Genomic DNA, 23451 nt, shown 5'->3' on the forward strand with positions numbered 1-23451 from the left:
CTGGAGTTCAGAATCTCATTATGTAACCATTTTCGGGGAACAAACACCCCAATCTGATTCACTTATGCTTTAGGGGAGGAACCTGCCGTTGTGGGAAAGGATTCACTCAGTGGTCCCAGCTGCATCCTTTCCCTGGTTTGGCCTATATGTGACTCCAGACCACAGCAGTGTGGTTGATTCTTGACAGCCCATCTGCAAATGTGCAGGGGGAATCTTACTTGCATACAGGCTATGGGTTGCAATTGCTGAGTGAAGCAATACTTCCTCCAGGCTAAGGCTGCACCAAGGATCGAATTACAAAGGGACAACTCAGCTGACCAATAGTGAAGAAAGTGGGATGCAGGGGTGTGTGTGTGTGCGTGCGTGCGTGCATGCGTATGTGTGTGTGTGTGTGTGTGTGTGTTAGTTATCTGAAGCAGCAACACAATTGGGTCCCAACAAAAGTTACCTGAACGTACCGTCGGACTCGGACATTGAAGGCTATGAGATCCAACAGGTGTTTCTTCTAAAGCTCCTACCTTCTTTCAATCTCCGGCGCAAGGTTTCCAATGTCTTATATCAGAAGGAGCAGTCAATGTGTAGCTCGTATTATTAGAATTGTACGTTTTTCAGGACTGATGGTTCATTGTTTCCTCAGCATTGTAAAGTTTACTGGCAGCAGTGGGAGAGGTGGGCTGTTTTCACTGGAAACATAGTTAAAAATCCAGTTATAGTCCAACAGGTTTATTTGGAAGAACTAGCTTTCGGAGTGTTGCTCCTTCGTCAGGTAGCTGTACAGCAGGATCATAAGACATAGAATTTGTAGCAAATTGATACATTGAACAAATCTCGACTGCTTTTAAGTGTTTCATCTTTAGAATGGGTTGCAGGTTTCAGTTCATTAGTATGTAAATCCCAAAACTTCTTTTAAGTCACAGTCTCGAGATAACTTCAGGTTTTACAAAGAGGTGCCATCTCAGCTCAGACAATGCATGAAAGATGTGAGGTTCGAGTCTGTCTTGAGCCAAAGTAGGAATTTATAAAATATTACATGGATTGACTGTCTGCAGATTGTGCACTTTTTGAGCAAAATAGAATGTATCTACAAACATAATTCTGCAAATGAAAATTCACCCCATAGTCTTATCTATGTGTGCATGCATGAGAGTGAGTGAGTGTGTGCATACACGTGAGTCTGGTGAGAGAGTGTGTGTTTGAGTGTGTGCATGCTTGGTAAAGTGAGAGTGTGCAGGGTATAAGTCTGTGAGAGGATGTGTGTGTGGGTGAGAGTGTGGGTGGGTACATGTGTGTGCATCTGAGAGAGCGCGTATATCTGAGAGAGTGGCTGCGTGAGTATTTGAGAATGTATGGCTGTGTGTGAGAGACAGAGAGACAGAATGTGTACAGTGTAGTGAGATCACCTGTAATATAACATGAACCCAAGATCCTGGTGAAGGCCATCCTCATGGGTTCCAAACTTGGCTATCAGTCTCTGTCCGGCCACTAGAAATGATTAAGCAGTTACACAATAGACACTGGAGAGGGCAGGGTGAGACTTGTCTTTCAATTTGCAAAAGGTGGAAGGCTCTGGATGATGTGATCCATGGGAAACACAACTTGGAGGACCTTCGGCTCAGAGGTGGAGCTGGAAGCCAGGCTGCTGACACGCTGGGAGGGCAAGGCGGAAAGTTAATCAGATGTTTTTTATTCCGGAAGATGGTCTTTCCCTCCATAGAGAGCCTTCCGATGGGGTCAGTGGACAGGGTCAGGAGGGTGTGAGCCCGGGTCAGGCAGGTAAAGGGGATCTGAGAGAGGGCTGGGTGGGGGGGAACTAACTGTGGGGTGGTGGGAGTAAGAACAACGTGAGGGAGGGGGAGATAAGGGACAGAATAGTGATGCGGATTGCCTCCGTTGTCTGCAGTTGGCAGCAGAAGCACAGATGGCATCAGAATCTGGTGCCAGGATTCAGGAACCGCTGTGCTCTGGGCTGGAGAAGTGGGAAAGGGAGGTGCAATGGGTGTGGTCCAACGATGTCAGCAGGAGACAGCCTCTGCTGAGGGCGCATGAGAAGGTAAAAGCTGCAAAGACAAAGCAGAACCTCAAAGCACTGGGTGGGATGGTGGCTCAGTGGTTAGCAATGCTGCTTAATAACGCCAGGAGCCTGGGTTTGATTCCACCCTTGGGTGACTGTGTGAAGTTGGCATGTTCTCTCCCCCTTGTGTCTGTGTTGGTTACCTCTGGGTGTTCTGGCTTCCTCCCACAGTCCAAAGATCTGCAACCAGTTCTTCATCCAGACACCCCCTCTGGACAAGCCCTTCGCATACATAGGATCTGTTCAGGTGAGGAGGAACACTACGCAATGTTCTTCACAGCCTGCAGCACATTATTGATGAGGATGAGCACCTCACCAAGACCTTCCCCACGCCTCCACTTACCCCCTTCAAACAACCGCCAAACTTTAAACAGATAATTGTTCGCAGTAAACTGCCTGGCCTTCAGGACAACATGATACAACTCTGTCACGGCAGATAATGAAAGACGTATCAGAATGTTGACACGATTACCACTATTACACGTGGGGACACCACCCACCATGAGTGCAGCAGGTACTCATGTGACTCAGCCAACATTGTTCATCTCATATGCTGCAGGCAATGATGCCCTGAGTCTTGGTATATTGGTGAGACCGAGCAGAGGCTACAGCAACAGATGAATGGACACTGCACAACAATCACCAGCCAGGAGTGTTTCCTCCCAGTCAGGGAACAGTACAGTGGTCTGGAACATTCAGCCTTGGACCTTCGGGTGACTATCCTTCAAAGTAGACTTCAGGATGGGCAACAACGGAAAGTGGCTGGGCAGAGGCTGATAGCCAAGTTCAATACCCTTTGAGACGGCCTCAAACGGGAACTGGGGTTCATGTCACACTACACTATACATTCTCTCTCTCTCATACACACGCGCGTGCGCATGCATTCACACACACACTCTCTCTCTCACACACACACACCCACACCCTCTCAGGCGTATTCCCCATTACACTCTCTCACACACACATGATCACTTGGTTTCTCCTGCACACACACACACACACACACACATACATAAAAGTTTGTGGGTTGAATTTGTACTTGCAGAATCGCATTTTATTTTGCTCAAAAACTCATACACGTAAGATTCTGTAATACAACGATAGAAATAGAATCCGTCTGACCTAACATTGGGACACAGACAGACTTTAACTTAACACCTTCAATGCATCATCTGATTGAGATGACACCTATTGTTAAAAGTTAGCTTGACAACGTAACCTTTGAAAAGTTTTAGGATTTACATGTGAAGGAATCGAAACTAACATGGTCATTCTAAAAAATGGTCGAGGTAAGCTAAAGTTGTTTAATATTCCATCCCATGTCACTGCAATCCTGGTGCTATAAAGTCTGTGTGTTATGATTCTGCTCCACAACCAACGATGAAGGAGCAGCGCTTCGAAAACTAGTGATTCCAAATAAACCTGTCGGGCTATAACCTGGCATTGTGTGATTTTTAACTTTGAAAATCTGCAGTAATACCAACATCTCCATACTGCGCATGCTACTCGGTGTCAGCAACGCACTGCGCATGTTCCACAGTGTCAGCAAACTATTACGCATGCTCACGCAAGAAGCGGAAACACTCCGTGACCTTGTTTTGATGGACCAATGAGAAGCTCTGGAGGACCGGATGTAGACTGGTTCTCCTGCCAATCACAGCAAACCCATCGTCTGGATGCGGAAGTAGCACCATGTGCTTCTGAGCTGGTTGTTGCTGCTCCTCTCTGAATGAAGATTGAGCTTCACCCCAGACTGCAACGTCCTTCCTCTCTCCAACATCTGTGAGTTCAACACACTCTTTTCTCACCCCCTTTTCCATTCCGGGGTTGAGCTGTTGACTTGCAGGAACTGAAGGGAAACGGAGTGAATCCAGGGAGGGGACAGAATCTGGGAAAGTTAGTCCAGGTCTTTTTTTCAATGGCAAATACAGGAGAATTGACATTTCAGGCTCGAACCTTTCATCAGCAATGATGTGTGGATGAACAAAGGGGCCTCTGCGTCCTTCTAATCCAGTCAATGCAAGTTGTCAGACAGGTGCAGCAAGTAGTGAGCAAGGCAAGTGGTATATTAGCAAGAGGAATTGAGATCAGAAGTGGGGACGCCTTCCTGCAGTTTGGGCGTCATTGAATATATCCAAGGCTGAGTTCATCTGATTTTTGAACAACAAAGAAGTGATGATGATGGGGGAGGCAAGACCAGTGCAGATCACTTACTATGCTGACTATGTTCTCAAACTAAACTGGACCCACCTGCCTGTGTTTAACCTATATCCCTCTGAACCTTTTATATTGGAGTCATAGAGATGTACAGCACAGAAACAGACCCTTTGGTCCAATTTGTCCATGCCTATCAGTTATCCTAATCTAGTCTATTTGCCGGCCCTGGGCCATATCCCTCGAACCCCTTCTATTATAGACCAATCCAAATGCCTCTTAAATTCTGTAATTATACCAGTCTCCACCACTTCCTCTGGCTGGTCATTACATATATGCACTACTGTGTGAAAAGGCTCCCCTTTGAGCTCTTTTATGTCTTTCCCCGTTCGCCCAAAACCTTTAGTTCTGCACTACCCCACCCCAGGGAGAAGACTTTGTCTATTTACCCTATCCATGCCTCTCATGACTTTATAAACCTCTAAGGTCATCCCTCAGCCTCCGACGCTCCAGGGAAATAGCCGCAGCCTATTCAGCCTCTCCCGAGAGCTATTTTTTTTCAAATCTGGCAACATGCTGGTAAATCTTTTCTGAACCCTTTCAAGTTTCACACCGTCCTTCTGATGGGCAGGAGACCAGAGTTGCATGCAATATTCCAAGCACGCAATATTCCAAATGTGGTCTCACCAATGTCCTGTAGAGCTTCAACATCACTACCTCCCAACTCCTTTACTCAGTGCTGTACCCGATAAAGGAAAGCATGCCAAATGCTGCCTTCACTATCCTCTCTACCTGGGACTCGACCTTCAAGGAACTATGAACCTGCACTCCTAGGTCTCTTTATTCAGCAACACTCCCCAGGACCTTATACACTTTATGCTAAGTCCTACTTTGATTTGCTTTCCCAAAATCCAGCACTTCACATTTATTTAAATTAAACTTCATCATTCATATACTAATCCAAATGTCTTTTAAATGTTCTAACTATCTGCATCCACCCCTTTGTCTGGAAATTCATACCACACACAAACCACTCTCTGGGGGGACGAAAATGGCGACCCTCATGTCCTTTTAAAATCTTTATCCTCTCTCTCTTTCAAAATTTGCTCCGTAATCTTGACCCCCATTTAGAGAGAGGATTTTGGCCGTTCACCTGATCTATACCCCTCACGATGTTATAATCCTCCTCTGCTCCAGTGGAAAAATTTCCAGCTTATTAACCTGAATGTAGGTATATTCATGGCAGGTCAGGCAGCATCCGAGGAGCTACCTGATCTGCTGTGCTTTTCCAGCACCACTCTAATCTAGACTCTGGTTTCCAGCATCTGCAGTCCTTGTTTTAGCCTTTTACGTCGGTATACTCAGATCTACTTATGATCTGTTCAATGCTGGTGCAAGCTCGACAGGCTAAATGCCCTATTCCTGCTCCCAATTTGCACGCTCCTAGTCCAGAACAGCAAGAGACCATAAAACACAGGAGCAGAAATTAGGCTTCTGAGCCCATCAGGGGTGCTGCACTATTAAGTTTAGCTGATAAGTTTCTCAATCCCATTCTCCCACTTTCTCCCTGTAACCCTCGATCCCCTTGATACTCAAGAACCTATCTATTTCCATCTTAAATCTACTCAGTGACCTGGCCTCCACAGCCTTCTGTAGCAATGAATTCCACATATTCACCACTCACCGGCTGAAAATGTTTCGCCTTATCTTTGTTCTAAAAGATATTCCTTTTACTCTGATGCTGTGCCCTCGGGTCCTAGACTCTCCTACCAATAGGAACATCTTCCCCATGTGCACTTTGTCCAGGCCATTCAGAATTCTGTCTCTTTCAATTAGATCTCCACTTCCCCCGAGTGTGGGTCTGTTAATCAGCATGAACCACACCCTTCAGGATGAGTTACAGCAGGAATTAGGTTCAGCAAAGTCAGAACGGGGGGAGTGTGTGTGGGATGGAGATTCTCAGCTTTTAGGGGATGAGAGAGGAAATAAAGTTCAATATAAATTAGAATTGATCGGATGGGCTGATGGGCCGAGGAATGGCAACATGAATTTAATTTAGATAAATGTGAGGTGTTACATTTTGAAAGGCAAATCAGGGCACGACTTACATAGTTAATGGGGAGTGTTGCTAAACAGTGTCCTTGCAGGTTCATAATTCCTTGAAAGTTGAATTGCAGGGAGACAGGATTGTGAAGAAGGCATTTGGTACGCTTTCCTTTATTGGTCAGAGCATTGAGTACAGGGGTTGGGAGGTCATGTTAGGCCACTTTTGGAAAACTGTGTGCAATTCCAGTTGCCCTCCTCTAGAAGAACGTTGTGAAACTTAAAATGGTTCAGAAAAGATTTACAAAGATGTAGGCAGAGTTGGAGGGTTTGAGCGATAGGAAGATGCTGAATACGCCAGGGATAATTTCCCTGTAGCATTAGAGGCTGATGGGTGACCTTGCAGAAGTTTATAAGGGATATGGATAGGTTGGATAGACAAAATCCTTTCCCCATGGTAGGCAACTTCAAACCTAGAGGGCATAGGATTCGCGTGAAAAGGGAAAGATTTAAAACGGACCTGAGGGGCAACTTTTTCACACAGAGGGTAGTGCATGTTTGGAATGAGCTGCCAGAGGAAATGGTGGAGGCTGCTACAATTACAACATTTAAAAGGCATCTGGATGGGTATGTGAATAAGAAGGATTTAGAGGGATACAGGCCAAATGCTGGCAAATGGAATTAGATGAGTTTAGGATATCTGGTCGGCATGGATGTGTTGGATCGAAGGCTCTGTTTCTGTGCTGTATGACTTTAATCATCTTGTGTGAAAGCAGAAGTGTTGTGAAGATTGGACTTTCAGAGCAGCTTTCAAAGGTGTTTTGCCTTTACTGGAAGCAGAAGAAGTGACAATGAAATATTTCATTGGTGAGATAGCAACTGAGTACATCTAGGATTTTGATGGAAATTGGGAATCATTGCACTGTGGGGGTGAAGTGCTTTAAGGCTTACCAGCAGTAAGGACGGTGTGCTGATTGGCGTGCCCAGTGAAGGGTTAGGTGGAATTTTGAGTTAAACTGCTCATTTCTGCCAGCCTCCAACATTGTATTTCCAATGTTGTCCATCAGGAGGAGCGGTGAATCAGTAACTGGTATTGTTAGAAGCCTTATGATTTTCAGTACTGCAGGAATGGCATTGTTTCATCAGCATTGTAAACGTTACTGGCAGCAGAGGGAGGTGTGGGCTGTATTTACTAGAAACAATTAAGCATTTAGATAACGTACATACGAGAGGGCAGGGTGGGATTTGTCTTTCGATTTGCAGAAGGTGGGAGATTCTGGGAGCTGTGATCTGAGGCAAACACAACTGCGGTAAATCATAGAAGCCCTGCAGTGTGGAAGCTGGCTATTCAGCCCATCAAGTCCATTCTGACCCCTCCGAAGACCATCCTGCTCATACACCCCTCGCGCCCCCACCCCTTAGGGAATCAAGAGTTTGAGATAACACAAGTAAGAAGAGCTGAGATGATGGATAGATCAGCCACGATCTTAATAAATGGTGAAGCAGGCTCAACAGGCCAAACGGCCTACTCCTACTTCTATTACTATGAAACAATAACCCTGCATTTCCCATTGGCTAACCCACCTAACCTGTACATCCCTGGGCACTATGGGCAATTTAGCATGGCTAATCCAAATCAAGGTTGGTAAGCAATGTAGTGATGTGGAAAATGGACGTAAGAGAAAAATAGAAAGGAACAAGGAGAATAAAAGTACCAGCAATTAATACTGGATTCAAAAGATTACAAACAATAAAACTAAAAGCTCAGTATCTGAATTTGTGCTTGTTATGAAAGGGTAGAGGTACTGTACCTTGAAGGGGTAGAGGTACTGTACCTTTAAGGGAGTTAGATAGCTGAGCAGAACAAAGTGTTCTAAACAAGATGAGAATGTAATATTTGGTCAACACAAATAGAGCAACTGGGTTGCCATGAGGCACAAACAAATTCAAATTTGGCCAATCAGTTTAAATTTTGCCCCAAAGTCCAATCAAGTTTGAATTAAGTATTTTGATAATATTGATACCAATAAAATGATCCGATGTTTTGGACTATAAAACCCGGCATTTTTGTGAGTTTTAATACTCTGTGTTGGACATAAAGAGTAAAGTTGTTAATTCTTACTTTAAATATTTACCTCTGGGATAGTACTTTGCCTCTCAAACTTTTACATATTACTGCGTGGGGTGAATCATTTCTGTGTTTCTGGTTTAATTTAGCAGAGGGGGTTACTCTGTGTCGTAATAGCGCTGCAACGTAACAAAAGTGAATGAATTGACTGCACACATTGAAGAGAATAATTATGATCTGGGACTCCTTACAGAGACATAGCTTCAGGATGACAAGGATTGGATCATAAATATTGAGGGGAGATGTGGCATGCAAGTCGAATGAGAAGCTAGGTAAAGGTAGCGGGTTGACGCTGCTAATCAAAGCACTGATCACAGGGCAGTCTGGTGTCAGCTCGGATTTCAGGTCCTGGTTTCTTTGTCCTCTATTGATCTCCCTGTTCCCACACAGTTGTTGTCCGTTCTCAGCTCTGCTTCATTTCTGCTGAAGCTTTAACCTCCTTTGACACCTTCCGGAACAATAAAAGTCAATCAAAGTCCAACCCACAATCTCCCAGCCTGTCAACCATCCAGACACAGAGTATCATACCAGAAAATATAACAAAAAAGGCGAAAAGTTAGAATTAAACAGGTGCTTGTGTCTGTTCATTGGCAAGTAAACTAGAAATAAGGGTCTACCAGGATTCTTATAGTGCCCTGATTGAAGAATTCTCTCTCCCTTACATCTAAGTATTAGTACCCAGCTATGATTTATAACAATATTTACATCAACAGAAATAAAGCATCAGTTATGCAATAGACATAGAGATATACAGTATGGAACTAGACTTTTACTCTCTCTCGTGTGTGCGCGCGCGTGCACACACACACCGAGGTCTATGGGGTGAATTTGTATTTGCAGATACCATCTATTTTGCTCAAAAAATGCACAATCTGCAGGCAGATAATACATGGAATATTTTATAAATTCCACTTTGGAAATAGAACCAGTCTGACTCAAAAACTGGGATACAGACAGACTCTGGCCTCACACCTTTAATGCATTGTCTGAGCTAAGTTGTCATCTTTTCTTATAAAACCTTAAGTTATCTCGAGTAGGTGTCTTATAAGAAGTTCTGGGGTTTACATATTAATGACACCAGCAATTCATTCTAAAGATGAAAGACTTTACAATCCAGGTTTCTTCAATGTATCATTTCAGTGGCATGACTCTGTAATGTTTTGCTGTAAACTCAGTGTCTTATGATCTTATACTCCACAACTACCTGATGAAGGAGCAGTGCTCCCAAAGCTAGTGCTTCCAAATAAACCTGTTGGACGGGCGTCATGTGATTTTTAGCTTTGCCAAGGTTCGGGTGGATTGGCCCTGCTAAATTACCCATGGTGCTCAGGGTTTTGCAGGTGTGGGAGAATTGTTAGAAGCGATTTGATTCCACCTTCTCATGACTGTCTGTGTGAACTTTGGTATGTTCTCCCCCTTCTGTCTGCGCGGGTTACCTCTGGGTGCTCTGGTTTCCTTCCACAGTCCAAGGATCTGCAGTTTCGGATGGATCAGCTGTGCTAAAGTGTCCAGGGATGTGCAGGTTAGAGTGGGTTAGCCATGGGGAACTGCAGGGCTGTAGAGTAAGTTGATGAGTCTGGGTGGGATGCTGTGTGGAAGGTCGGTGTGAATTTGATAGGTGAAATGGCCTGCAGGGATTATATAATTCTTCTCCTTTAGCCATATGTGGATTGAGAAATGACCTGCTGTGGGAGGAGTAGGCTCCAGTTCATGGGACACTGCCCCAGTCCTGGGGAAGGTGGGAATTGTGCTGTCTCCACCCTTTGACCCCCGAGTCTTTCCTTTCAGCCCCCACCACCCTCTGTTCCCCCCAGTCTCTCAATGGCCCCCACACTCTGTCACCCTGTCCTTTCTGTCTCTCTTCCAACTCCCACTGAACTTTCTCATGCCTCGAGCTCTCTTTGATCGCTTAGAAGAGAGAGAGAATGGTTGGTGATGAAACTGCCTGGGAGATGGGGGTGCACGAGAAATGGCTGATCTTTCAAATTGAGAATAGCTAAAATAATATATTCAGAAACAGCATTAAAGTTTGAATGCATGTTCAATTTTATATTAAGACAAAGCTGCAGCCATCTTTCTCAAACTTGCTTTGAACTATATGCAGTTGAGGACAGGCTGTTCGGGGTGAATGAGGCTTTTGCTCGAAATGTCAATTTTCCTGCTCCTCGGATGTTGCCTGACCTGCTGTGCTTTTCCAGCACCACATTCTTGACTCTAATCTCCAGCATCTGCAGTACTCACTTTCTCCTGTTAGGGGTGAATGGCCGAACCCTAGTCTTGAAAAATTGGTTCTGTTAGAAGGTGTAGAGGTGTATTCTACCTTCAAGAGAGTTGAAAAGCGAGCAGAACCACCTGACATAGCACCAAACGTTCTGAACAAGGTAACAATTTAACATTTGGTCAAACAGCTCAGTAGCTGGGTTGCCTGGAGACAAAAACATACTCAATTTTGGCCAATCGATTTAAAATCTTGCCCCAAAATACTGAATTCCAATCAAGTTTGAATTTAGTATTTTGAGAATATTGGTTAGCACTGCTGCCTCACACCACCAGGGTCGATTCCAGCCTTGGGTGACTGACTGTGTGGAGTTTGCACATTCTCCCCGTGTCTGCGTGGGTTTGCTCTGGGTGCTCCAGTTTCCTCCCACAGTCCAAAGATGTGCAGGTCAAGTGAAGTGACTATGCTATATTGCCAGTAGTGTTAGGTGCATTCGTCAGAGGGAAATGGGTCTGGGTGGGTTACTCTTTGGAGTGTCAGTGTGGACTGGTTGGGCCGAAGGGCCTGGTTCCGCACTGTAGGGAATTTAATCTAATCTAATATTAACACCAATGAAACGATTTGATGCTTTGGAGTACAAAATCAAAACAAAAAGTTGAACAGTTACAGGAGAACTGCCAAAAGACCAATAAATGTAGGCTGCTAGTGAGAACTCTGAGAGGTACCTGTCCAGAGAAGGAGTCTGCACAGAGAAAAAAACATCGACACCGACCTGGAGAGCAAATCTACAGAGGAAGGTACAAAGAGAAGATTTAACAGCTGGCTGGGTTTAAAGTTTGAATCTTTCGGTAAATCTTAATCAGGGTTTTTATTGGACTGGTATCATACAGGGGAAGGTAGAAGATAGGTTAGAGACAGGAGTTGTAAATAGTTGTTAATTAATTATTCTCCGTTAGACTTTAATAAATAAAGTTGTTGATTTTTACTTTAAATACTGACCTTTGGGAATAGTTTCTTGGTTCTTGAATTTTCACAGATTACCACATGGGTTAAACCTTCTCTATGTTGCTGGTTTAAATTAGGTAGGGGAGGTTGCACCCAGTGTTGTAAAATTTGGGGGCTTTCGTCCGAGATTTGAACTGGTTTAGACAGATTTGAATAGTTTTGGCGGTACGAAAAATCCCAGTAGATTTAAACACTTGCAAGTTAGTGTCCTAGATCATTAAATAAAACTTTAAATAGTGACTTTTAGAAACAGTTCCTTACCTCTTGAATTTTCACATTACCACATGGGGTAAATCTTTTTTGGGTTAAAATTAGTTGGGGGGGGGAGGTGCAGTCCGTGTCATAACAATTCTGACTATGTAGAAACAGTAGTGGAGCGTGGAAACAAACTTTGTTCTGTGCCAGTCGGATATCCTAAATTAATCTAGGCCCATTTGCCAGCTCCTGGCCCATATCCCTCCAAACCTTCCTGTTCATAAACCCATCCAGATGCCTTTTGAATATTGTAATTGTACCAGCCTCCACCACTTCCTCTGGGAGCTCATTCAATCCACGCACCACCTGCTGCGTAAAATAGTTGCCCTTTAGGTCCCTTTTCGTCCTTTCCCCTCTCACCCTAATATAAATCAATTGCTGCTTTTTCTGAACAGGCTCAGTGGCTGGCACTGCTGCCTTATAGCGCTAGGGACCCGGGTTTGATCCCAGTCTCGGGCAACTGTCTGAGTGGAGTTTGCACCTTCTCCCCATGTCTGCGTGGGATTCCTTTGGTGCTCCGGTTTCTTCCCACAATCCAAAGATGTGCAGGTTTGGAGAGGGCACTTGTGGGGAATTAACTTTCACACTTTTTTTCTACTCCTTAGGTCCCTTTTAAATCTTTCCCCTCTCACCTTCAACCTATACCCTCCAGTTTGGGAATCCCCTACCCTGAGGAAAAGATGAGTAGTCAAATAAAATGCAAAAGGAATAAAATTGGGGGGGGGGGGGGGAGCAGAAAGGAGATGCATTGTTTAAATGGTGATATATTGGGATGTGGAGAAAGTGAGGACCGCAAATGTTGGAGATCAGAGTCAAAAAGTGTTGTGCTCGAAAAGCACAGCAGATGAGGCAGCATCCGAGGAGCAGGAGAGTCAGCGTTACAGGCACGAGCCCTTCATCAGGAATGTGTATAAAGGGGCCTCAGCGTCCTTCCATACCAGTTAATGCCTGTTGTGAGGTAGGTGCAGCAAGCAATGAGCAAAGCAGGTGTTATCTTAGCAAGAGGAATTGAGTCCAGAAGTGGGGATGTCTTCCTGCAGTTATGGGATCATTGAATATATTCAAGGCTGAGTTCATCTGATTTTGGAACAACAACGAAGTGGATGTTTATGGGGGAAGGCAAGGGAATGGTTTTCAGACCATTGCAGAACAATTACCGAGTCAAACAGCACAGAAACAGTCCCTTCAGTCCAACTACTCCATGCTATGTTCTCAAACTAATCCCATCTGCCAGTGTTTGGCCTATGTCCCTCAGTCACAAAGCTGGTCCTTTTTACTAAAAGCTAGTCCTTTTTACGAAAAGCTGGTCCTTTTACTAAAAGCTGGTCCTTTTTACTAAAAGCTGGTCCTTTTACTAAAAGCTGGTCCTTCTTCTCAAGGATGCTGTGTCCTTGGTTTTTTTTCAGAGGGGTGGTTAAAAAAAACCCGGGCTCCGAAGTGACTGGTTTAGTACAGAGATGAAAAACAGTATTGGGAGGCATTTTTGGTTATATGTGAACAGATGAGACTTGAGGCCAAAGCTTTTATGTTTTAGAAGTGACCTGTACAATGAAAGGGGAGTGGTCAGTCCTGAAAGCTGAAGTCTTGTTTGGGTGAGTTAAGCAGTGGACTATGTGGAGAAAGGCTGCTAACACTGTCTCCTTCTGCCCTTCGAACTTCAACTGTAAGCCTCTGTTCAGTTTTACTTTGTTTAAGGGATTTGTTTTTTTTTCGTACTGTTGTGTACCAGCATTGTGAAGAGTGTTAAGAGTTTCTCCACAGCTTGTACTGTACTTAATAAAGTTTGGTTGTTCACAGAAGTTGGCGTATTGCAGTGTAAGAAGCTCAAGCAAAAGAACTCAACAAAGGAACCTAAGGGATAAGTCTTTCATGCAGAAAGTGGCGTGTTTGAGGAAAGAGCTGTCAGAGGAAGTGGTGGGTGCTGGTACAATTATGACATTAAAAGGCATCTGGATGGGTATACGATTAGGAAGGGTTTAGACGATATGGGCCAAATGCTGACAAATTGGCCGAGATTAGGTTAGGTTATCTAGTTGGCACGCATGAATTAGACCGAAGGGTCTGTTTCTGTGCTACATATCTCTATCACTCTGGCTTGCCACTAACATTTGCCACATCTATATGTACAGTTTCTCTCTGGTGTCAGTGTCAATGCCTTGATATCTCATTCTTAACTGGACTGGCAGTACTTGAAATATAATGCAGCAAAATGAGGGCAATTCACATAAAACATCCCCCTATGCACCGATAGTGGGAGCATGGGGATTCCAACCGGGGTTTACAGATGCCACTTTTAAACTCTGGAGATCCAGGGGTATCTCATATTTAGGGGATCTATTTAAAGATGAGGTCCTGATGTCTTTTGAAATTCGGATTACCTAATGGAGACCTCTTTTGATACTTCCAAATTCGAGATTATATCCAGAAGAAGACCACGTTATTAGATAGTCTTTATAAATCAGATAGAGAATGTAGTGTCCTACGACCAGTGGGGGTATCTTCCGTCAGTAATATTTATCATTTACTACATGATGAAGTATCGGGAGATATGGATAATCTGCTTAAAACATGGGATCAGGATTTGGGACTAGAAATCTCTATAGAAACGTGGAATGATATTTGGGAAAATGCTAGAAGAATTACTATTTGTAACAGAACCCAGGCTATCCAGCTGAAGATACTTCATAGGGCCCATATAGCACCGGTTCGATTGGCAAAATTTAAGGCAGGAGCATCTCCAATGTGTCCTCAATGCAAAATAGAGGTGGGCACTCTTATACATTGCCTATGGACCTGTCATAAGATCCGTAGATATTGGACTAAAGTAGCAAGTACCCTGACAGAAATTTTTGGAACGGAAATTAAAGTGGACCCTGTATCTCTCCTCTTGGGCTTTTCGAACCTTCCCTCCCTGGACACGTACGGGAAGAGACTATTTTCTATTCTTTCTTTCGTGCAAGGAAAAATATTTTGGTGAACTGGGCGGCTGAGGGCCACCCTGGACTTTCAAATTGGCACAGATTAATTATGGAATGTATTCCCCTTGACTTCCTTACAAATATGGTGCACCGAAAGACTGAATTATTTTATAAAATATGGCAGCCCTTTTTGAATTACACAAATACAGATATTTTGGCTATCCTAACAAGGGCTTTTATTTAATTGAGATTACAAACCTGGCTGGTCCGGGGCCCCTCGGGGGAGGAATCCCGCACGAATACGGGTTTTATTACATCTGATGTTAATACATTCCGAGCGTGGAAGAGACTTAAATATACACTCTGGTTAGTTGTAGGTTAGATTAGTAGATAGTTGAGTTTTGTTTGTTTTTTCTTCTTCTTTTTCGTTTTTTTTCTGTTTTTTGTTAAATTTTGACTATTGTATATTTGAGTTAATTGTATATCAATGTTTATATCTGAGAGTTTTGTTTATTTTTGTAAACTTGTTAAAATGTTAAATTTCTAATAAAAATATCTATAAAAAAAACTGGACTGGCAGTGATGACTTTTGTAATCTTTTCTTACAGACTATCTGAAGACAGAAGTTTCAAGTCAACAGATAAAGGGCTTATGTCCAAAATGTTGACTCTCCTGCTTCTCTGATGCTGCTTGCCGTGCTGCCCTTTTCCAGCGACGCAGGTTTTGACTCCGACTCTCCAGCGTCTCCAATCCTCACTTTCACATCAATGTCTGATAGTTACTCAATCCATCAGGACCGCAACAATTTTTAACTATGATTCTGTGAGAAGGAGCAAAGCTTTCTTTTTGGTTCCAGTTTGAGTACGGGGGCACTGGTTGAAAGACCCTACTATTGCAGCGCACTGAGTGTGGAGCCTGAAACAACTCTACTGCCTGGAAAGAAGAATTCATGGCAGGGTTGTACACGTGTGTGTGCAGCTGAAGCTTCGGCCATGGAGAAACCCGAGGAAACACGTCCTGTTGAGAAACCATAGAGTTGTGGTGACTGCGGGAAGGGCTTCCATGTCCCACCTGTCCTGGCGGCTCATCAGTGCAATCACACTGGGAAGAGGCCGTTCTCCTGCCCCAAGCGGGCAAAGGGCTTTACTTGCTCCTGTGTCCTGCTGGCCCACCAGCATATAAACACTAGTGAGAGGAAGTTTTACTGCTCCATGTGCGGGAAAGGATTCACTTGGGTGGACAACCTCCAGACCCACCAGCGATTCCACGCAGGGGAGAGGCTCTTTATTTGCCATGAGTGCGGGAAAGCCTTCAGCAATTCCTCCAACCTGCTGACGCACCGGCGGGTCCACACAGGGGAGAGGACATTCAGCTGCCCAGAGTGTGGGAAGGCCTTCAGCAATTCCTCCTCCCTGCTGGTCCATCAGCGGGTCCACACGGGGGAGCGGCCCTTTAGCTGCCCAGAGTGCGGGAAGGCCTTCAGCAATTCCTCCTCTCTGCTGACCCACCGGCGAATCCACACGGGGGAGAGGCCCTTCAGCTGCCCAGAGTGTGGGAAGGCCTTCAGTAAGTCCTCCAACCTGCTGGCCCATCAGCAGGTCCACACAGGGGAGAGGCCCTTCAGGTGCCCAGAGTGTGGGAAGGGCTTCAGTAAATCCTCGGACCTGCTGAGACACCGGCGAATCCACACGGGGGAGAGGCCCTTCAGCTGCCCAGAGTGTGGGAAGGCCTTCAGTAAGTCCTCCAACCTGCTGGCCCATCAGCAGGTCCACACAGGGGAGAGGCCCTTCAGCTGCCCAGAGTGTGGGAAGGCCTTCAGTAAGTCCTCCAACCTGCTGGCCCATCAGCGGGTCCACACCAGGGAAAGGCCATTCAGCTGCCCCGAGTGCGGGAAGGGGTTCACCCACTCCTCCAAACTGCTGGCCCATCAATGGGTCCACACCGGGGGGAGGCCGTTTGCCTGCCCCGACTGCGGGCGGAGGTTCACATTGTCCTGCAACTTGCGGAGGCACCAGCGGGGGCACCAGTGCATCCAACAATCAGATTCCACCAGTGACGCTGCAGTGGGTCACCCCCAGGGCTGAACCTCCTGCCCATTCTGACAGTGGGTGCATTGAGCTTTTGTGTTTTGTGCTGGACTCACCCCCACCAAGCCCACCTACGTGGCTCAGGGGTGGCATGGTGACTCTGTGGTTAGTACCACTGCCTCACGATGCTGACCTGGGTTCAATTCCACCCTTGGGGAGACAGTCTGTGTGTAGCTTTCACATTGCACGCCCCACGTCTGTATGGGTTACCTCTGAGTGCTCTGGTTTCCTTCCCCTGGTCTAAAGGTGTGCAGGTTAGGATGAATTGGCCCATCTAAATTGTCCCATAGTGTTCAGGGATGTGTAGGTGTGGTGCATTAGTTGGGGTAAATGTGGAGGAATAGAGATAGGGGAATGGCTGGGTTACTCTGCGGAGGGCCAATGTGGACTTGTTGGGCGAAAGGACCTGTTTCCATACTGTAGGGAATCTCATCTTTAAAAAAAAGAATTCCTCCAAGCAATCTTGATAAAATATGCCGAGTTGGACAAAGTATCCCATCAAGTTTGAGTTGAAGAAGTCAGAAGTGACACGACACCATGTTACAGTGCAACAAGTTTATTTGAAATCACAAGCTTTAGGAGCATTGCTCTTTCATGAGTGCTGCTCCTTCATCACTTCATCTGGTGCCGTGTGACTTCTGACCTTGTCCACCCCAATTCAACACCTGCACCTCCGCATCAGAGTTGACGAATGAGATTGGATTTTATTCGGCCTGATTGTGAGGTGTTCCATTTGGAAACTCAAAACTGTCTGACCAACAAAGAGATGCAAGTCATAGAGTCCTACAGCAGGAGACAGGCCCTTCGGCCCAACATGGTCCACACCGACCAAACTGTCCATCAACACTAAGCCCATTTCCCTGCAGTTGGCCCATTTCCTACCATACCTTTCCTATCCACGTATTTGCCCAAATGCCTTTTAAATGTTGTTAATGTACCCACCTCAACCACTTCCGCTGGCATCTCATTCCATATGTGTACCACCGTCTGCGTGAAAAGAAATGTTGCCCCTCACATTCCCTTTTATTCTTTTTTTCCTCTAACCTTAAACTGATGCCCTCTAGCCCTCACTTCCCCAACCCCGTGCATTCACCCTCTCATGATCTCTTCACTTCTCTAAGGGCCTCTCTCAGACTCTTAATGCTCTAAATAAAAATATCTTAGCTTGTCCAACCTCTCCCTTTTACACAGACCCTTGAATCCTGGTAACATCCTTGAAAATGTCTTCAGCACGCTTCCAAGTTGAATAACATATTTGTTATAGACACTGCCCTGTCTACCTATTTTGTTGGAAATATAGGACCTAATCCAAACTGGATAATCTGGCTGATGGGGCAGGAAAACACTTCCTTTCTTGAGAGAGAAGTCTCCTGGAGAGAACTGGCTGGCTGACTGATCTACTGACCCTCAGTGTCCCACTGCCCTCAGTTATCTGGAGGGTGTCCACACATTTGCCTAAGGTGGTACTTGAAACCTTTATCATCTTTGGGATGGATCCTCATTCATTCCGTGCTATGGAGTCATGCAGCCTGGAAACAGACCCTTCAGACCAACCAGTCCATGATCCCCAACTAAACTAGTGCCACCCATCTGCTCCTGGCCTGTATCCAGTATGTTAATACTTTTGTTCATTTGTTCACCGTGAGAGTTGGATAAATAAATTGCTGATTGTTGATTTTAAAGTGTTGGGGATTTATTCTTATCACTAGAGCAGGTTACACCACTGTTCATGCTAATTTTACAGATTATTGGGTGACACGCTCCTCTGGGTGTTTCTGTTTGAGATAGGTGTGGCTGTCAGCCTTTGCTTTTTTAAAGTATTGACGTAATGTAGTGCTGAATGCAATGGAGTCAACATGAATCCCAGCCTCTCACTGTGGTTGTGGGTGAATCGTCTTAATTTGGCTCTTAACTCAGAAACTGCACACAATTTACTGCTGAAACAATGATTAACACTTTATTGTATGGAGCAACCAAAAATAAAACTCCTCAAGTTTTCATTGGAGAAAAGAAGGTTTAGGGGTGACTTGATAGAGGTGTACAAGATGATTAGAGGTTTAGATAGGGTTGACCATGAGAACCTTTTTCCACGTATGGAGTCAGCTATTACAAGGGGGCATAGCTTTAAATTAAGGGGTGATCGGTGTAGGACAGATGTTAGGGGTAGATTCTTTACTCAGTGAATAGTGAGTTCATGAAATGCCCTGCCAGTAGCAGTGGTGGACTCTCCCTCTTTATGGGCATTTAAGCAGGCATTGGATAGGCATATGGAGGATAGTGGGTTAGTGTAGGTTAGGTGGGCTTGGATCGGCGCAACATCGAGGGCCAAAGGGCCTGTACTGCGCTGTATTCTTCAATGTAACCAAGTTCAACCTCACTCACAACTTGGCTATCACCCAATTGATGGCAGAATTTAACTGAGTTTCCCCCAACAGTATCTGTCTCTGGAAGTGTCCAGGGATTCAGTGCAACATTCTTCTTCCAAGTACTGCTGCTACATCATTCTGGAGTTGAATTCTGGTGGAGATTCCTCGCTTTCAAATCTGTGATGTGATGCTTCTTTAGATTCTAACACCACCTCCCCACACTTCTGGAGATCTCCGGTCTGTAGCTTACCTTCTTATCCTCGAGGTTTAGTGGTTTGTTTGATACAGCGTTTCCTGCAAAAAACTCCTTTACGTCAGGGCCTTCCTTCCACAGACAAACTTAATTGTCCTTTTATCATGAGCTTATTAAACACTTCGCTCATCTGTCCCAGGAAACAGCTTGTTGTTTTGCGTCCTTCTTCCCAGGGATGGTTAACTCCCAGAAATTAGGCCATTCAGCCCATTGAGTCTGCTCCACTATTCAATCGTGGCTGATACGTTTCTCAACCCAATTCTCCCTGTAACCCTTGATACTTAAGAATGATTGATTCTGCTCCAACATTCAATGGGCTGAATGGCCTAATTTCTGCCTCCTGATGTAGCAGTTTCTCAGTGGCCCTTTTGTTTCTTGGTCCAGAAAGAGTTCCTGCTAACTCGGGGAGTTGGAAAGTTCTGCAGTTTACAGGACCACACCACATTCCCCTCTGCCTCCTCCTGAGATACTGGCAATTCCCAAGATCCCTTGGTATCCCTGAAAACAATCGAGGTGTCTGGAAATCTCTGCTGCTACTCTGGAACAGAAGGATTATGGGGAGAAAATTCAGAAATCTGATGTGCAAAGGGACTATGGAGTTCTACTCCAGGATTCTCTCAAGGTAAACTTACAGGTTGAGTCAGTAGTTGGAGAGGCAAATGCAATGATGGCATTTATTTTGATCAGACTTGAATATAAATGCAGGGATGTACTTCTGAGGCTCTGTAAGGCTCCGGTCAGCCCACAATTAGAGTACTGTATGTAGATTTGGGCCCCATATCTCAGGAAGGATGTACTGGCCCTGGAACATGTTCGGAGGAGGTTCACAAGAATGGTCCAGGAATGAAAAATTTAACATATGAAGAACATTAGAGGACTCTAGGTTTATACTTCATGGAGTTCAGAAGGATGAGCGGGAATCTAATTGAAACCTACAAAATAATGAACGGTGTGGATGTTGGGAAGGTGTTTCCATTGGTAGGAGAGACTAGAACCTGAGGGCTCAGCCTTCGCGTCAAGGGAAGACCCTTTAGAACAGAGGGAAGAGAGGCTCCTTCAGCCAGAGTGTGGTGAGTCTATGGAATTCACTGCCACAAGGCTGTGGAGGCCAGGTTACTGAATATATTTAAGACGGAGATAGATAGGTTCGTGAGGATCAAGGGTTAAGGGAGAGAATGGGGTTGAGAAACTTATCAGCCATAATTGAATGGCGAAGCAGACTCAATGGGCTGAATGGCCTAATTTCTGCTGCTATGGTCTTATGATATGCTGATGAGTGGAGGGATGAGAAGGAGAGAAAGACAGTTAAGGTGAAGCTCGATAGAGATGAAGGAAATATAAGAATTGTATGATAAATGGCAGAACACATAGGAGCACTAGCATACAGAGAGATCTTGGCATATAGATCCGTGGAAGTGGTAATGCAGGTGGGCACGGTGGTCAAAAAAGCACACAGCACACTTCCTTGAGTGTAAGAGTTACGTTACAGCTGTTTATTATGGCCACATTCAGAATATAGTGTGCAGTTCTGGTCACTGTGCTACTGGAAGGATGTGGGTGGTCTGGCAAAGGGTACAGACAAGGTTCACCAGGACATTGTCTAGTCTGGAGGGCTCTCGTTATGAGCAGAGGAGGCATAAACCTAGATTGTTTTGTTTGGAAAAACAGAGGCTGAGAGGAGACCTCGACAAAATGATGAGACACACAGATTGGCTGGACAGGGGTGGCAGGGTAGCTCAGTGGTTCGCACTGATGCCTCACAGTGCCAGGGACCTGCGTTCGATTTTAGTCTCAGGCAACTATCTGTGTGGAGTTGGCACATTGTCCCTGCACCCCACCTCCCATATCTGTGTGGGTTTGCTCCAGGTGCTCCGGCTTCCTCCTACAATCCAAACGTGTATAGGTTAGGGTGGATTACTGAAGCTAAATTACCCATAGTGTCCAAGGAGAGGCAGGTTCAGTTGGATTGTCTGTGTGTAAATTGCCCCAATTTTCTGGGATGTTTAAGTTCGGTGCATTAGTCAAGAGTAACTGTAGATCACAGGGGTAAGGGAACGGGTCTCTATATGTTAATCTTTGGAGGGCCGGTGTTGACTTGTTGGGCTGAATTGTCTGTTTCCACGCTGGAGGGATTCTATGATAGTCAGAGGCGTTTTTTCCCTCCAAAGTGGAAAGGTCAACTAAAAGAGGGGGACTGTTTGGGGGACAAGTGGTGGGGGTGGGGAATTTATACAGAGGGGTGATGGGGTTCTGGAACGCACTTCCAGTGGAGGTAGTGGAAGCAGGCACCTTAACAATGTTTAAGGTGTATCTTGATAGACACATGAAGGGGAGGTGAACAGAGGAACAGAAACCACACATGGGCAATAAATTGCAGGTCTAAGTAAGGATTAAGAATTAGTACAGGCTTGAGGGGGTGTGTGTGCCTAAACCAAGTGAGAAGGGCCTGTGACTGTGCTGTATTGTATTGATACAGCTTTCCCCCACTATTTGAAAGTAGAGTGTTCCTTTCATAAGCCGAAATGGCCTAAAGCGAAGAAGCAGTTACCATGAATTAATTTATATTATGCCTTTCTTTGTAAAAGCGACAATCCTCTTCGAATTGCTTTCGGTTTGTGAGAACAGGTATTAATGTAGGTCTTTTGTAAAAGTGAAGTAGTGTAAAGTGAACTTTCGAAAAGTGGGGGATATCTTTATGCTGATGGAGGGGAGATGGGGGAGCAATGAAGAGGGGTAGATGGAGGCTCAGATGGAGAATAAACACTGAGACACCAATTGAGCAGCCCAGCCTGGCCCTGTGCTGGAGATTCAATGGGACAGAGACAAATGTATCTATTTCAGGTATACCTGCAGTATGCTCCATCCAGGATAAAAAAAAAAATGTCCTTCATCTGCTTCAGCACACAGGGCAGATGAGCAGTTTCTCCCCAATGTGGACCAGGAGGTGATGCGACTGAATGAAGCCTTTCCTGTGCTGAATGTAGGTGAATGGCCGCTGCCCTGTGTATAAATGCTGATGAATATCGGGCAGGCGGGGAAGGAAAACTGTTCCTACACTCCCTGCATTTTCATGATTTCTCCATGGTGCAGGTGTCCTCTTATTTCTCCAGGTTCAACAATCAGTTGAAACTCGCTCACACTTACAGCATAGGTGTGGTGTTACTGGTGGACTGGTAATTGGAGGACTCTCATTCAGTCTGTAAAGCATGTTCCAGTCATTACTCTGGTGTGTGGGTATGTGAGACTCTGAGTTTCCAGTCACACTGACGTTTAAAACCTAACTAAGCAGACAGACCTTCTCCCCTTTGTTTTCAAGGCTATCAATATCCAAGTCCTGGTGAATCAAGCGACTGTCAGACTTCGATGTGATGTTTGGTCTGAGATTTCTGCCTCCAAATTCTTCTCTTGTAATATTCCTGTGGAAATAGATTGCAAAGGTCATTGCTGTCAGTCCACAATAGAAAATCAGAACACACAATTCTAGTTTCTGTGGGACATTCTTTCCTCTCTTAATACCCAAGATCTTTGTGCTGATCTATATGTAAATGTATACAGCAGGGTAATGTGTTGGATTGCATACTCCATGAAGAGTCCACTCAAGTTGCTGAATGGACATCTATCATGCGGTATTGACGTTCTTACTGAAGATATACAATATGCTTCAGTGCAATATTATGAGCCCAGAAACACTGAAAATCAGGCTTTTAGAGCCATAAACATTCCATCAAATATGTACCATATACCCCAGACTTATCTGTCTTATATTAACGCACGGTTGTCTTAGATTCCCAGAAGACTCGGATTTACGTGTGAGTTTCTGTAAAAGAAGCCGTCGTTTTGGACTCATTCCATGCCATACTGACTATTACTGGAAATACAGCCATACCACACCAGGATTCATTGATCAATGACGTGAGGTTTATCTTTACCCTCTTATAATTTTCTGTTGCATA

At 44.9% G+C, this 23451-nt stretch overlaps 1 protein-coding gene across 1 annotated transcript; it reads left to right on the forward strand.

Annotated features, from left to right (window-relative positions):
• Positions 1 to 3813: 3813 nt before the first annotated feature.
• On the forward strand, positions 3814 to 23409 carry LOC148143661 (uncharacterized). The gene is made up of 3 exons (XM_087975256.1): positions 3814 to 3853; positions 15401 to 16677; positions 23283 to 23409. The coding sequence occupies exons 2-3, from the start codon at positions 16004 to 16006 to the stop codon at positions 23407 to 23409; spliced, it is 801 nt and encodes a 266-aa protein (XP_087831382.1). The 5' UTR covers positions 3814 to 3853; positions 15401 to 16003.
• Positions 23410 to 23451: the final 42 nt, after the last annotated feature.

Source organism: Chiloscyllium plagiosum, unplaced genomic scaffold, assembly GCF_037043375.1.
Source record: "Chiloscyllium plagiosum isolate Xiang-an unplaced genomic scaffold, Cpla_swu_hap1 HiC_scaffold_27, whole genome shotgun sequence".
Taxonomy (NCBI): domain Eukaryota; kingdom Metazoa; phylum Chordata; class Chondrichthyes; order Orectolobiformes; family Hemiscylliidae; genus Chiloscyllium; species Chiloscyllium plagiosum.

Coding starts and splice junctions, on each gene's coding strand:
- LOC148143661 (XM_087975256.1), top strand. CDS start 16,004: ATGTGCGGGAAAGGATTCACTTGGGTGGACAACCTCCAGACCCACCAG. Junction 16,678..23,282: donor AGGCCATTCAGCTGCCCCGA/GTGCGGGAAGGG, acceptor CGGTTGTCTTAG/ATTCCCAGAAGACTCGGATT.